General features: G+C 33.1%; 1 protein-coding gene across 1 annotated transcript; it reads right to left on the bottom strand.

Moving 5' to 3' along the window:
- Positions 1-8245: 8245 nt before the first annotated feature.
- LOC18589540 (protein indeterminate-domain 16-like) lies at positions 8246-11304 on the bottom strand. The gene is made up of 3 exons (XM_007014564.3): positions 10718-11304; positions 10194-10593; positions 8246-9262 (listed from the first exon to the last, which is right to left on the bottom strand). The coding sequence occupies exons 1-3, from the start codon at positions 10824-10826 to the stop codon at positions 8455-8457; spliced, it is 1317 nt and encodes a 438-aa protein (XP_007014626.3). The 5' UTR covers positions 10827-11304; the 3' UTR covers positions 8246-8454.
- Positions 11305-17768: the final 6464 nt, after the last annotated feature.

The following is a 17768-nucleotide window of genomic DNA, read 5'->3' as shown; positions in this document are numbered from 1 at the left end:
TATATCACATTCATGAGCTTTCATTTCATAAATCTAGATATGCATAATTACATAGACAAACATCAATATCATCATAATCACTCCCGGTTCATGTACATCCCCCTACATCATGCACATAGCCGGCACCATCACGTGCATCCCCCCATATCGTGCACAATCAGTGCTATAGTGTACATCCCCCCACATCGTGCACACAGGCACTATCATCATCTATCTCTCACGCCACCATCATCACTGGCATGTGAATTCTCCACATCGTGCACACACAAGGTTACAATCATTATATACAATATCATTCATCATGCACAACACACATATATACATATATCATCATAATACAATAGTGCATGAATCCATAGCAATCACATATTACAACATAAAATCATTTTTCAAAAGCTTGTTCCCAAGGCACTTGTTTTCATGAAAAACTTAATAATTCATTCAAATGGGTGGCAATTACATTATATTTTCCAAAACAAGTTTTGAAGGCAGTCCACTCACAGGTCTCGACAATCAGGATTCCGGGAGCACTCGGACTAATAGTCCTCAAGCGCAATTCCTTTGCCTTTTTCGGACGTCTCACTACCTTGACAAATAACAAAGTCGACGAATTTACTATATTGTCGCTAAATTGATATAAACTAATTTAAATTACTAATGCTTGATATGTAAATGCAAAAATACATCCGATTACTGCTTAATCGCGGTATTGATTAAATTCGACTGATCACCTGATTAATTAGCGATTGTGTCCAAATCACCTCTAAATTAATCCATTTCTCCTCTAATACCTTAATTTACCACATACCATTTAAATAAAGCCAAATTCAGCATTAGAACTATAAAACCCGACTCTATAAACACATGTCATGACATACATGCAGTGAGTAGCATGTTATTAAGTTAGGAAAGTCTCTAAGAATAGACGAAACCCGATATTGTACCTAACGGTACACTTGAGCGAATTTAACCTCGAACTAGTTTAAATAGGAATCATAGGATGAAATTTAATATTTTACAGTCGAAGAATGACTAAAAATGATTGTTCGGAGTTCGAGGGTTCATTTAGGGTAAAATTGAAAATTTTGATGTTTAGGGGCAAAATCGTTATTTTTCCACCTAAGATAATAATTTGATCATAGAGTGAAACTTTTGATCAAGATTAACTATTTGGAGTATAATTTAATGATAGGAAGTGAAAATTTTCAATTTCGACAATTTTCGAAACATAAGGGCAAAACGGTAATTTTGTCATCCCGAGATAAAAATCGTAATTTTCACCACCCAAAACTTGTCAAAATTATAGGATTTATTTATTTTTGGTATGAATAACTATGGTATTTCAAGTGGTGAAAAATAGAAGTTTAAAGGATGAAATTTTAAAAACGGGCCAACGAGAAAGTGACATATGGCACTTTTTAATGATTTAATATTATTTTAATGAAAAGTTAGCCCATTTAAACCCCATATTAAGTGATGGCCGGCCATAAGGAGGAAAAGAGAAAAACCAAAGAAAAACTAGAAAATTCAAAGGGGAAATCGCGTTTTTCAACCGTTTACGCGCCTAACGGTAAAATTTGTTTACTTTAGCTTGATTTCTACCTTTCTTATGCCTTTGTTTCCATTTAGCATGCTTGAGGAGAGAGATCAAAAAGTGATATCAAGGGCTGGACGAAATTCAAGGGGGAGGATTTTGAAATTTTTATGTTTTGATTTTTAGTTAAATTGATAGTTTTAGTTAGTTAAATGTGTATAGAAATCAAATTGGGCAAGAAAGTATGAAATTTCACAATGCCCACCCTTGGCTGAATGTTCAATGATGTACAATGATGATGAACTGATTTTTATTCTAAGAGAAATGAAGAGAAAATGATGAAAAATGGTTAAATGTGATAGAAAAACAAAGTGGAAGATTTACCGAATTAATGTCCCATTTTTGGTCGAATTTTTCAAGGAGAAAAGTGAGCTGATTTTGGTGATTTTAGAGAATTATTGGCTGATATTTAATGGTTAGAAATGTTGGAGAGAAAATGGGACAATTTAGAGCTAAAATAGAGCACGCGTTAGCAATTTATCGAGTAAAGTGCCAAAAATAGGTTAATACCGCGTTTAAGCCGTTTTAGGCTATTGCATTTCATACCATGCATTAGTATAGAATTTAAGTCAATTATATAATGATTTAGCATCAATGTAGTAAATTGTGAAATTTTTGCAATGTGTCTAGGAGGAGAGCCTTCCAGTAAAGGTAAGGAAGTCGTACCCGACGAACAGTGATCGGGGCACTTAAAAAACATTTAATTTGTACAAACGGTAAGTAAACCTATTATTATTGTAAATTATCTAGAGTTTATTTTTAAATGCTCTTCATGGATTTTATGAAACGAAAATGAGATTAAAATGGGATTTTTGATGTTTTAGAAATAAATGTGACAAATAAAAATATATTGTGTTGATTATGAAATTGAGTAACTGGAGGCTGTCAATTATTTTGAAATATATATTTTATTATGAATGGCTTATGATATATAAGTATATGTGGCTATATTTTATAATTGCATTGGGAATAAATGTAAGCTGTTTTTACTATGCAGGCTGGGTAAATAAATAAAAGCCACGTTATACTGTCGAAATTTTATTAAAATTGGTGGGTTAGTCACTGCAGTGACTGGTTTCCGTGGACTGCCTATTAGAGGGGTACGGTAAACTCGGTTATATAATTACTCCAGTTGTAGAGGAGAGGAGGGTAACTCCCGAGGTAGTATTAGAGCTCACTTCACGTCGAACCCCCACGTGAATGTGTAACTCGGCCAACGCCAAGGAATGGCTTGTTTTAAAAATAAAAATGTGTTTCACATGTAAATATCTTAACAACCTTGGCGGACTCGGTTAGATGCCTCGGCCAAGGTATCCCCGAGGATTAGTTTTGGCTTGAGCCTTATTTTTAATAAAAGTCAAAAGCCTTAACAACTGTTTTGGTAAATTACAAATATTTTATGGTTTAAGAAATAAATTGAAAACCTTATGAAATGGTTTGTGATATGTTGTTTAAACTTACCTCCATTTTACTCGCCTTTAGATATTTATGATAATGTCTTTTTACTCATTGGGATTGAAAAATCTCACCCACCTCCTTTCCAAATATTTCAAGCCTGTGGTAGCTTGTAGATACCCGATTTTGTCGAGGATTCCAGTTGACCCCTCTATCTCACAGACAGTAAGTTACTAGCACCAACACTAGGTGTATTTTGGGCCACTTGTCATTGTAATTATTATTGTACATTATAACTTTGTAAATTTTTGTATGTATGAATTTATTTTACTTTCACGTTACAAAAGATTATTTACACGTGTTTCTATTTTATATTGTTTTATATAAAAAATGATATATTTTTGTCTTTTGATTTACTTGGGCCAAAAACGACTGGTAATTGTTTAAAACGAAATATTTAAAAACGATTGCTCACAAGAAAGGCAAAAAACTTATATATAAGCCTTGCAGGATTCTGATAGGCATTCCGGGTAATGAGTGTCAATCGGGACGTCGGGACGATTGTCATGGGCCTGAGGGAGGTTCCGGGTCTTGACAAGAACCCTCACAGTTCCTTATAGAAAAATTCGGTCATTTGGTGCACTAGCAGCGAAATTTTTTTCTACATAACCGTTTCACCTTAATTCATCATTTTCCAAGCAATTTTCCTTGAAATAAAAACAATCCCCCATTGATATTCAGCCCTCATGGTTTGACCAACAAGGAACCCTAGAGAAATTGAATATTTCTTTTGTGTTTTTGTTCATAACCATGCTTAACTATCCCTAAACAATAACATAGTCTAAAATCAAATTATTCCAACAACAATTCCTCTTCCATACCCATTTTTCAGAATTGAATTCATCATGATAACTCAATATTCAACCATGAAAATCAAGAACAAAAGCATGGGTAAGCTAGGTATCAAGGAGAATTAAAGAAATTCTAACTTACCTAGCTTGTTTCCTTGATTTCTTCATTTTTTCTTTCAATTTTCACCTAGGTTTTCTTGTTTTTCCCTTTGTTCTTCCTTTGTTCTTGTTGCTGGTTGCCTAGGCCGAATATGGTGAGAGAATTGGGGATTTAATGGGCTGATTTCTATAAAAAATAATAAAATAATCAAGCATGCCACGTGTCACATACTTATTGGCCCAATTTTGTTTAACTTTTTGACTTTTTCTTCTTAATTTTCCATCACAAATATTCTGGTATTTATCCAATCCTACCACAATTAAAATCCCTTGGTCTTGACAAGTGCTGGGGAGAAAAAATTACCAATTTGCCCTCAGGGTGAAAAAATTACAATTTTTCCTCTATACTCCGAAATATACCGGAATCACATTATTTCTACTTTTCAACCTCAAATAACACTAATATTGATCAATATTAACCAAATGGGGCAAAAAAATCATTTTATAAAAATTTTCGTTTAGTCCTCTAGTGGCAAAATTACCATTTTGCCCTTATGCTCCAAAAATACCGAGAATCAGAATTTTTCACTGCTAAACATCATTTTATACTCCAATAATCATAATTATATTTCATATAATTATTCTTGGTCAAATGTGATCAAATCTTGGCTAAAAATCTCCATTTTATCATCAATTGGTAAAATGACCGTTTTGTCCCTAATCGGTCAATTTTCCTGATGGACTCCAAACTGGACCTTGAACTCCAAATCACTATTCTAAGCCATTCTATGGGTTTTAGAATTTTCAAATTCCTCTTAGAATTTCTATTTGAACTAGTTCAAGGCTCGATTTAACTTACTTGTATCACTCGGTACAATACCTTCTTTTAATCGAGCTTGACAGGGTCTCACATACACACTATTCCGTTTAGCTTGTTCCCCCTTCCCGTATCCGCTCACCTAGTTATTTATAACTCACACATATAAAATGTGCTTGTTTTGCATATCAGTAGTTGATTGGCTCATTGTCCCTTGGGAAGAGCCAACACTTCAGTTAGTCTTTGGTAGGTGATCATATGGCATTCAGTAGGCGCCAGCCCTTTTGTTTTTGAGTCATACTCCGTTGGTCTTATTTGGGTTGGTCAATTATGTTTGACTGCTATGGACAATATTTTGCTTATGCTTTGTATTATATGACATGTATTTTGAAAGTTGCCATGAGATGGCTACACTTTGTATGTGACACAGAATGGCCATGCTTGTTAATTTGATATGTATTGCTTTCACATTTGAGCACATGAGTGTGCAAACTTAATATGATATATACGTACCCTTTATGATATAATATGTACATACATGTCCGACATACGGTTCCATGGCAGTGAGTTTCATGAGGTAATTCTGAGTATTTGTTTTGTTTTGTTAATTTTGGGCTTGCATGGGTTAAGAGGGTAACTCCCATTGATACTCTTGCATCGGTCATGGCCTCTGAGTTTGGGTTATGACATGCACATCCAGAGATTAGCTAATCAACTCGTGGATCGATTAGCAAAGGACGGTGTTGACCATTCTGTTGAGCTTCTTCATATTTTCAGTTAATTTTCGATAACGTGGTGCAATGCTCTTTTTATGCTATTCTGCTTTCTCCTTGTTTCTCATTTTATCTTTGAGGTTCTTTCTGCTCTTACTGTCTCTGGATTTGTTGTGCTTGGTTCTCTCTCCAATGGTTCTGCTTCGTCTAATTCTGCTCTCTAAAGGCTTATTTTTATGCTCCTATAGTTTTTCTCTGTTTTGCTTCATTCTGCTGTATTTTTGGAACGCTCCAGCTTTGCTTTCATTCTCTCTTGTCTGAGTTGATTGCTGGAGCTTGTTTTGAGTTATTCTTTGCTCTGTTTGATTTTTTGAGTTAGGCTGCTGCTGGTTTCTTCTGTTATGAATAGTTGTGTTTTTGAGCCATTCTCTTCGTATCTGGTGGGCTTCACACTTATTTTGTGTGATCCCATTTATTAATCAATTCTCTGCGATTAGAGAAAAATGTGTCTAAATAAGTATATAGATAAATTTCATTATTGACATTATTTAAATAAAAGATATTAACATAGAACTTAGTTAATAATTTTAAAAATTAAAATTTCAACCTTTTCACAAGGAAACTATGAAGAAATTAGTAAGTATTTAAATAACATTTGTATATAGAAAAAAAACTGAAATTATACATTTTATTTTAAGATAATAAAAAAATTTATGTAATATTGCTTATGTTCTCTCTTCACCTAAATAACATATAATCAATTATGTAAAAATGTATATATACAAACAATCATGTATTGTACATTTAATAAATTAATTGAAGGATGTCACTTCCATTACATTATTTATACTTGTGACCTTTCTCTTCAATTTGAAAACAACTTCAAGCTAATTTCTGAGCTGCTTTCTCTCAATAAAACCTACATTTCCTTTTTGTTGGCCAGACAAGGCTTTCCTCCTTTCTTTCCGCAAGTTAATTCATTCCTCATTGGGTGTAAGCAGCGCGTTTTCCGCCTAGACCTCAAGAGTCATCATCTGCATAATTATTAGTTGGACTTAAGAAAATTAAATGAGTGGTCCGTAACTCCTCTTCACATATGAATTATGGGCTGCGCTTGTGTTGGGAACGTGGCTTTGCTTGAATGTCGGGGAGGTTTTTAATAGCCATGGATTGCCATATTCCATGTTCATCTAGACGCAAAAATTGCACAGATTGCTTGGCTATTCATGCGGTTCAGTATTTTCTGTAGCATTTCATTAAATGATCGATTAAGCCTCCTCTTGAGTTCCGAAGGCTATTTTCTAAAGATACGTTTGGGATTTTTTGGCGAAGAATATTTACTTGTTCTTAAAAATACGAACGTATGAAAGGTGATAATATTATAGACCAAATGCAACTCAAAATAATCTTCAGTCAGCTCTTTGGTCTGTTCCCGGCCTTCGGAACTAATTCTAGTTGGGCCAACTCAAAAAATCAACTCGAAAACAGCCTCAATGGTCAATGAAGGTTGAAGATCTGCTAGGCCAGAATACTCTGTTGGGCCAACATAAGGTTAACTCCGAAACGGCCTGATATAGTCATTAAGGAAATGGCAATGAAAATTGATGATGCAGCCAACCTCGGGTCCAACTTAGGTTCCTACGTAGACTTAGCATGCATGCCTCGTATACCATTGCCATGATATAACAGTATAACTTCTGGCCAAAGGATCTCTTGAGCTAGATGAGCTTGATGAGAAAATAGAAAAAGGCTAAAGTACTCCAATCAGTTCATGTGCTCCTTGATACCGCGGTCTTTTGTAAACAGTAAACAGTAGAAATAATATATTACAACATATAGTAGTATTAAATTTATATGCTACTTATATTTTTCAAAAAAAAATTTATATACTACTTATTACTAAAGTAGAGCAATATTTATGAGTCAGATAAAAAGAAGAAAGACAAGCTAGCAACATCATCAAAAAGGAAGAGAAGCACATTGTCCAAGAAAAAGGCGAAGAAGAGAAAACCCTTTAAAAAGCTCCAGCTTTAGGCTTTTTCGCTCGCCTTTGTTTTGGCTGAAAGCGTGAAAGATAACAGCAACAGGACGCAGTTTTTTCAACCCTGAGTAATTTTTTCTTCCAACTGATCAGAAAAGCTTTGAATGGTCTCTGCATAAATGGAAAGATGCTGCGCTTCTTCTGTACAACCCACTGCCCATGGCCCTGATTCTGATGAGAGAGAGAGAGAGAGGGAGAGATATGTAAGTGAATGAATGGAGTTTGTTTGTGTCTGTGCGTTTGGAGACGTTGAGAGGGACGAGTGAGTCTGCCATTAACCCTTACAACTGTGGCACTGAAAAACATGGCGTTTTTGCATTTACATTTATTTGAGAAGACCAGGGCAGCAGTTGGAAAAGGACCGTCAGATTCCTCTTTTTTTTTCTCTCTCTCTCTCATGCTTTGTTTTGTGTTGATTTTTATGAAAGTTTAGGTTATAAATTATACATTGTTCAGTACTATTCTTTATTGCGGAAGGGGAAGGCCACCTCCATTTCTGACTTCTTCAGGCTACAAAGATCTCCAAATAGTCCAAGAAGAAAATCCAACATAACCAAAAGCTGAGGCAAAGATAACTCATTTTCTGCAGTGTCTCTGGCCTTATTCAATGTAATAGTTCAGAGTAGGAAAACCTAATGAGGGACAGTTATTCTCGTAATTAAATAACATGATAAAGAATTCGGAAAATCGCACAATCGTCAATATTAATTGATCAACTTTTTTACCCTGTGATACTTTACCAACAAAACCCATCACTATAGCTTCCATTAACCAAATTAATGAACAAATTACATCACACAAATTGCAGAATACAACACTCCACTAATCAACTTGAGATTATCAAAACAACCATTTTTGGTATATCAGTAGATATAAGAAAGAAAAAAACGTGGAAAATGGAAGAAAAAGAAAATTTGACATACAGATGAGATGTAGAGATTGGTTTATGTGTTAGTAGCCTTTGCAAGATTTGTTCGAATATAATCGTTTTCAGCTTCACCTTCTGTTATAGCTGATGAAATGTAACCCCCAACTAGGGAGTTCTCTTCGGGGGGTGTTCTTGCTTGAAATTGCTGCTTGCAAGCATGGCAAGTTATTTGAAGAATGGTCGAGTTGATTTGCTTTATTGCATGATCTTTTAAAGCTTGAGCCTTGTCTAGTTCAGCTAGTGCTTGTTGCCTGATTCTCTTTGCGTTGGCAAACTCTTGCTCAGCTAATTCAATCTGCCTTTTTGCTTGCTGTCTTACCTCTTCAGCAAAAGCTTTCTCCGCCATCGCAAACCTTAACTGCTCGCGTGCTTGTTCTTTTAGCCTCGATGCAACAAATGTCGGTTTCTCACTCTCCTGATGAGGAGATTTCTTGCTTGCGTCCTTGTTTGTACAAGTAACAGTTGATTCAATTTTCTCTCCAATATCAGATGAGCCAATCGAGAGCTGTAACTGGGTTGAATGCTTATCATCTGTTTTAGGGGAAACGGAGAGCTCAGTGGGATTTGATGTGGTTAAGAGTTGAAGCTCCAAATTGTGGTAGTGCGCATTTTTAGGGGAATTATCTTTTGTAGGGCTCAAGAACATGGTATCTGTTGTCTTTGCCAACACCAAACTAGGCCAAGGAGCTGTACTGAAATTGGTATCACTGGAGGGACTGGGGCTTGAAGCTGTTCGCGACAAACAAGCCGGCTGCAGTGCTTGTGATTCTGGTCGGATATGCCCCATGTGGCAAGCATCTTGATGTTCAATGAAACTCTCAACTCTACAAAGATAAAGGGGAGAAGAAATAATAAAATCAGTGAGATATATTCTATAATATAGTATTAGACTTTACTAGTAATTAATTAAAATTAAGTTAAAACAGCTGTTATCATCCTATGTAGCCAAAAGTGGCACAAGAGGAAATATTCAAAAGGCTTTGATCTAGTAGGTGTCTTTATTGATGAAGATGGACAGTAGAAACAAGGGAAGACATCAACCCATCAAGGTATTTAATATACACATATATAGAGAAAAGAACACTGAAATCTATAAATTAATAGTTTTGAAGTAGGATTGATTGCGATAGAAATGGTAGAAGGAGAATTTATCGATTTTCTTTTTAAAAAAAGAAAGAACAATACCATGTTAAGCTAAACTGAAAGCTAATCATTCGAGGCATAGTCACATGAAATAAAATATGTTCGTTTGTCACAAATGAAATGAGCACAAGTGTTTTGGGTCCTGAGCTGCCGATAGGAGTTGAAACTAGCAGCAACACGACCAACGGAAACTGATCTTCGGGAAATGTGTTCAACTGCCTATAAACAGCTGTTAAATACTGGATTAAGGTTCCATCAGTCAAAAGCAAACTAGTATAATATTCTATTTTCTTTCTTTCCTTCGTTTCGGTTTTTGTTTTTCTTTTTCAAGTCAAAACTCAAGTCCGGAAAAGGGAGGGGCGTGAGAGAGAATTCAATATGTAATCATGGTTTCGAAGTGGTAAAATCTTTTTGTTCCAAAATACCAAAAGATGGGGAAAAAAAGCTTAAAACCCAACAGCAACAGCCCGGGAAAATTTTAGTATAGATCTAAAACACTGTTGGTTGCTTTTTGAGGACAAAAAAGATAAAAGGAAGAGGTAGAAGAAGAAAAGAATTGAATATATTAAGGTATGTGTCTATCTGAAAGGAAAGAAGAAATCGGTAATTAACCTTGAAAACACTCTGCCGCAGTCGCAAGAATGGCCTCTAGTGCCACAGGTTTTAAGATGGGCCTTATAATCAGATTGAACTGCATAGCCCTTGGAACACTTTTCGCAGACCCATTGCTTGTGGTTGCTGTGTTTTCTCCTGAAGTGCTTCTTGATCCCAACCAAATCGCCTAGAGCATGGCAGGGGTCATGGTGTAGGCAGCTAGGCTCCGGGCAAACGAACACGCGCTTTCTCACCACTGGAGTTTCTCGCTTGAGTAGCTTCCATGGAACCTTGTGTCGCCGCCTGTGCATCTGTAGGTTTTGGTCTCTCTGGAATCCTTGGTTGCAGATCTCACAAACGTAACGATCCGATTCTAGTAGTGTTTTAGGTGAAAGAGAAACCACTTCTGCATCTGGATCTACATCAGCCAAATATTCAAATTAGAACGGAAAACCAATCATGAAAAAGAAAAAAGAAAAGCAAATTTGTTTCTTTTGGATAATTGGATAATTCTTATTGCGTATGCTGCATACGATACGCACCTGGCGTTCCTGCTGGTCTTCTTTTCCTCTTGTTGTTATTATTACCAATTTCTATGCAGGAAAATGGCTCAGAAGAAGGAACCGAGGAACAGGAGTTATTGGTCAACATGGGTTTATTCCAGCTAAACTTCTCTCTGGGGCGATTAACTTGTTTAATATAAGCCAAAGAGGCAAAGCAAAGCAATATTTTCTTTTGCCAACTGCTGCTGATCTTGGCTTTTTCTTCTCACTCTGTAAAGCTGAAGTCTATATTTAAAAAGAAAATAAAAAAGGGGAAAGGAAAAGCTCTTAGGGATGGAGATTGGGGGGGAGAGAGAGAAAAGATATAGTTAGAGGTAGAAAGAGTAGAACATGAGAGGAAGGAAGAAAAGCCCTTTTTCTTTCTTTCGGTTTGATGATCAGCTTTCTTTTAGGCTTTAAACTTTCAGCTTTTGTATCAGCTTTCTCTCTTTCTCTCTTCCAACCCTCATCTTCATCAGGTATTGTGTGTAGAGTGTCCTTAATAAAAACTTGTTCAAAAGGAAGTAGAGAGAGATAGCCAATCACAACGCTTGAAACTTGATCCCCACAAGCAGAGGGAGATGGGCCAAAATTGAGAAACATCCCCACAAAGCAACAAACCTCTCATAATTCATCTCACACAGTAAAATTTTTCCATGCACAACTACATATATATACAGTACAGGCCACCCCCTCTGCAAGTACACGCAAGCCCTCTATTTTTCTAACACTATTCCAAATACCGTCTTTTTCTTTTTCTGTTTCTTTTTTTCCGTGAACCGCATTTCATGTATAAGTATTAATTCTGAATTACTCCTTTTCACTTCAAATCAAATATCCACGTTTGATTTGATAAGAAAAAACGTTTTAATATATAAATAATTATCTTATAACATTGATAAACATAGTTCTGACTAACAAAAAGTAAATGTACTCGTTAATGTTTACTTTTGTTTACTTTGTAATAATACTTATATATAAATAAAAATATTTTTAAAATGTAAAGTTTAGAGTATAAATAATTCACCGTTTGTTATTAATCTATAATTATTCAATCCTGTTAGGATTAATACAATATTTTTAATGAAAGTAATGCAATGCAATTACAATTTTTATTAAAAAATTAGATAAATCTTATTGATATCATAAAAAATATTTAAAATGATAAATTACAAATAAGATTTGATTTTATCTCATTTAGCAATTGTGTTTACTTCCTAATATGAATTTCAATCATTACTTGAGATTATTACGTACAGATGTAAATATTATTTATATAATAATTAAAAAATTATTTAAAATGATAAATGCCAATTTAAAATATAATTAGTAAGAATATTTATTTTCATCTATCAATAAATTTTTCAATATGTGTAGCTTTATATATATATATATAACATAAAATTAAAGACATCCGTACTATTATTGCATATGCAAAACTTTTGTTGATTGCGTTATTAAGTTTGTTTTTTCTTAGCGAATATATATTTGTTACTAAATTTAATATAAATATAAAAGGAAATGGTACTTGTCTAAGAATCTATATGTTTTCATAGCAAATTACTTGAAATAAATACTCACCGAAAAACTTGGAATCCATGATATTGGATTAGATATAAATAGCAAAATAAGATATATGTATTTAATGCTTTTTAAGTTTTATACACGTGTGTGTGTACACAAGAGCAAGTGAATATATATATATATATATATATATATATATATATATATTCTCTTTGAATGTCCAAACTGCCCTTCATTTATAATTAATAAAATCTGGAACAAGCTTTTGTAAAGTTGATAATTTGACATTGAAGATGTGAAGTCACCGTCAAGGGTAAAACGGTCAACGGAGTGGTAATTCTCTGTGCAAGATGCTCTGCTTTTGTTTAATTCATGAGTGCATTAGATTAGGACTGAGTTTAAACTGGCATGATTGTCTTTTTAGTAGGTCAAGCTGGCGATGTGCTGGGATACATTGGGCCCAAAGATTTTTTACTAGGACCAGAATCATCTCTCTCCAATTCCTTCAACTATTAATCTATATATAGCTCTAGAAAATGCTCAACATCATTTAGTTTCGAAAAACAATGATTGGATTGGGAGCATATATATGCATCCCCAGGAAGGGCAAAGGAAATTTACCAATTAAAATGCGCCAGTTCCCATTGATTTTGGTTGGCTCTGCTTGTAATTGGATGGATAAATTTGGTTTGCCTCTTTGTCATATGATTTAATGTATCAATAATAATATGCCAGCAACAGTTTTTGTCCACCAAATTTCCACACTAGTTTTAAATAACTCTATTACTAATTAGTGAACTCTTTATATTTTGCTTTTTTACATTCGGAAATCATTAAGCAAAATCTAAGTATTTTTTCATGTTACTAATGATTGTTTGTAATAATGAATCATTTAAATTATAGCTATCCTTATTTGATAGCAACATGTAACCATTATAAAATGATTAATATAACTGATGTTAACTAACGAGGACGATTCAGCAACTTTGATATTATTTTTTTAAGTACATATATATATATAAGGAGGAAATAGAAAGAAGTCTACTTAAATCTTGTCGAAAATCCACTCTCTTTGCCTTTCCATAATGCTTGATTCTTTATTAAGGCTCCGTTTGTTCCATACAAATGGATTAATAGAAAAGAATTTTCTTAAATAATTTTGATATTTATTATTGTTTGGATAACTTTTTCCAAAGTATTCTTTATTGTTTGTTGTCTGTCTTGATTAACCCGAAAATTGTTTAACGTTTTTGTAAAATAAAAGACGATATTCAAATTTTTAAATTCATTTACGCTCGACTATTAAATGGTGTTTCTTTAATATTTTTCACTTTTAGTTAATTGAACACCAAAAAATGTATAAATTAATTTTAAAACTTCAATTTCTATAAAATAAATAAATATATATATCCTTAAAGATTAGTGCATTTAAGTTAGGAAAATGTTATGTGTCCGACAATACAATTGTATGACACTTAGCAAAAAAATAAATATTTATTAAATTGTTAATTATTATCTCTCATATTATTTATGAATAAGTAGAGAGTTGAAAATCAGACAAAATAGTATTACTCTTTCGATACGTAATGATGTTAAAATTAATATTGAACTCCTAAAAAGAATTATCTTTACCTTTTTAGGCTAAAAACTAGATCAACAGGCTAATTGCGCATAAAGTTGTTGGTTGCGATTGCAGGTGTTGATGGTGGATTAGCTTACATGCATGCTATATATAATATATACAGCATTACATGGAGCGTGAACAGCATCATTGGGTGACACGTAGCTTTATACACGGAATATACCAGATCATAGGAGCCACTACACTCTCCGAATTTTCACTCCTCGGCTGCCCCAACTGCAATATTCCTCTACACCCGAAACCACACATCATGCTTTTCCACATTAACGATAACCGTTCATTAACACAGCCGTGGTCGATTTCGTCCTTTGAGTTTTCTATTAATGTTTTTTTGTTTTTAATTTTGATAGGGCAAATGATGGGTGTGTGAAGGAGAGGATCATGTCTCTCAAGTGACAAAAGAATCTAACAAAAGAGCAAACTCCGACACCAGAAATGTGGCCTCCTGTTTGGTGGCTGCTGCTCTGCAAAAGAACTGGGACCCAATTCCCCTCAAAACCTACCATAAGTTTTCCACCCCAACCACATACTTTTTTTTATGTTTTATATACATTTGTGTTAATTGAATCCAAAACTAGCAAGTCCCCAATTTAGAAAAACCAGAAGACCCAAAGAATCTTAAATGAATATGGTTATTAAAACTTAAAATTTTAAAGCTAAGCCAATAAATTGAGATTATTATTCTATATATTAATGATCAAATTTTTACCCTTAAATCTCCATTCCCTATCAATGTAAGAAATTAATTTTCATAAAACTAAAGTTTTAATATTGTATAAATTTAATCTTAAGAATAAATAAAGTGAAGATCTATTTCAGATTATATTGTTGAAACTTTAGTTTATACAAGAAAAATAATTGGAATTTAAATTCTAATACTTAAAATGTATATATATAAGTGTGAATGTGTGTCCGAGAGAAAAAAAAAATCAAGACGGTATATGCCTATGTCACTAATAGGTTTAGAAATAGTCTGGTCAAAAATGAAAAAAAAAAATCTAAAGGTATGTCTTTAATAATATTTTATATGAGTATTGTATTATTTAATTCTAGATAAAAGATTACTAGTAGATTTGGGATCGCCAACGCTTGGGCAAGATGATTGCAAAGGACATTCACCTGCGATGCGGCATGTGTTTAAGAATCTAACTCCCATCATCCCCTTATTCCTTTAAATAATAAATTAACAATACCACCAAGTTCAGCAGCTTTGCTTTTCTCATTGTCATTATTATTCTATTCACTTCATCAACAAAACCTGCAGACAGGATCAGAAGCTTATATTAGTGAAGGAAAAAATGTTACGTGCATTATATATTGTCAATTACTCAAGTAATCAAGTTAGAGCATCTTATATTATTCCTTGGAAATTAAGCCAACTATAATATTTTCTTGCTCGTACTTCATTCAATTGTTAACTAATACTTTATGACTAGTGGGTTTTATGAGTCCTATGTAATCTTTGTAGGATCCTATCTCAATAAATATAATTTTTAACATAATATTTAAAAAAATTAACAATTTAAAAAACTTAAAATAAATTTTTATTATTTTATTACACTCAATTAAATCTTTATGTCTTTATTTAGACTAAATAAATATTTATAATTAATAGTTGATTAATTATTATTAATTAAAATATAATTTGTATTTTTATGTGACGTAGTACTGACATGACATGTTAATATTTTTACTAAAATACTATTTAAACAAATAATTTACAATAAAATAATGCCACATGGATTTTTCTTTTACTAATTCTTACTATTTAAGTATACAAATGTAAGTTCAACTGCGATAATTTTCTTTTATAAGAAAGATTTTGAAGAACAAAGTTTCTAGTTATTGAGAAAGTTAAGATACAAGGAGATTTGACTAAAACAGTTAACGACCACAAACTCAAAACTATCCAACTTCAAAATGACCACAGCCTAAAGTGATTCAGTTCTGAAGCAACTTAAAACTCGAGACCAATTGTATATGAAGCTTGTACTAGTCCGAATTAATTATCCAAAATGATCCAACTTACAAATTTAATGACTTCGTAAAAGATACAAAATGATCAAATAATAAACTTGTTCTTGCTTCCTTATTCAAAATTTTAAATTTGAACACATGATAATTACTTTTAATCAAATTAATACTTAAGTGTTAAAGCCAAGTCAAACCAACTCCAATTAATTCTCTACTTAGCGTTTAAATGTTAAAACTAGATTCTTGAATCAATTGCTTTAATTAACATGATGTCCATAATTCCTCAGTATAAAGATTAAGACAATAAACTCATTAATCTTATTAAGTTATTTCCAGTTTATAGTACGCTTTAATAATTTATGCTGTTAATGTTCTCTCTCATGTACCAAAATAAAACTTGCATTGGTAATTCCATTTCTAACTAGTTGATCTACTTCCTTTTTGTTTAATAAATATGTAAATATAATTATGTTGGACCTTTCAGAATAACACGTTAGATTTCGGCCATACTCAAAGAAAAGCACAAAATTCAAAAATTAACAATTAAAATTGAATAGTGCAGTGAAAATAAACATAGAAAACCGAAACCTTCATAGGATCACTTGTTTTGACATTTGATCGGATTAACATTCATACATACAAGTAAATGATCATAATCATATCTTTAGTGGTGATTTCAAAAAATCACAAGTCATGATCCCTTCTCTTGATTGCACACCAAAGCCCGATTTGTCGCAAACCAAAGCTATCCATGTGTTCAACCTCTAACGGTTATCCACATAGATGACACATGAAAGAACTCTTCAAGGTAAGGATTATGTGTATGCCATGAAGCGATGCTAATGGCTAAGATTTCATAAATCTCACCTTTCAAAGAATCGGTTTTGATGGAAAAGATGAAAAAGAAAAACATTTCTTAGGCTTAGGGAGCTTTTTATTTTCTGTCAAGTCTTTCCCACCTTCAATTCTTCTCAAATGGTGTAGCATCCACATTTAAGTATTTATAGTTAGGTTAAACTGCTTATCCAATTTTTGGTTGATTACATTTTAACTCTTGTATTTAATTAAACCATTTAATGAAGTCCATATTGAAAATTCCAAATTTTCGATTTAGTACAAATACCATTTTAATTTCACATTGTTACCTTATTGTGTGTGAACTATTAGGCCCCTAACATGTTGGCAATAAATATAAATTAATCTAATTATTTATATTTATAGATTATGAGCATCATCTAGTAATACATCATGATCACCCAAATGTCAAGATAGTCAATATAATTTTACTAGCCTTTTAGTATACAATATCTTAGTGTAATTCAATCCTTTCATCAAATATCTTAGACACTTGAGTGAAATACCAAATGAAAGTCTCATAGCGGGTCATGTTCAGTGAACTTGTTCCTTAACAAGCACCAACATACTATCCCCAAGTATTTGACATACTGCAACATATGAGATCGGTTGCTTACTTCCAAAGTAAGAATACTTAGCATGTACTAGTCTTTGAGCATTGTCAATACCCTTATTCTTAACAATACAATGATCAAGAACATATTTAGGAGCAAGGCTTTGATGTATAAGAATCTCATAATTATAACCCTTATAATTTTTTTGCAAGACTATTATGTTCCAAGGACTTTATCGACATAAGTCTCTCATTACATTTTATAAATAAACTCATGAATAAAGAAATACCTCATACATTATATAAAATATCCATAATGTATTTAAAATGAAATATGACTAATTAATGTAGTGTTTTACAAGCACAAAATCGATTGGCTTGTAGGGCTTACACCAACAATCTCTCACTAGCATTAAAGCCAATCGCTTATGTATCTAATTCCAAAGCCCTCCAAGTGGTGATCATGTTTCTGTTGGGACAAAACTTTAGTGAAAAGGTCAGCT

The sequence above is a fragment of the Theobroma cacao genome, chromosome 3 (genome assembly GCF_053813885.1).
Source record: "Theobroma cacao isolate CCN51 chromosome 3, ASM5381388v1, whole genome shotgun sequence".
NCBI classification, from domain to species: Eukaryota; Viridiplantae; Streptophyta; class Magnoliopsida; order Malvales; family Malvaceae; genus Theobroma; species Theobroma cacao.
Note: the sequence above shows the minus strand (reverse complement) of the source record. Positions and strands in the feature narration are given on the sequence as shown.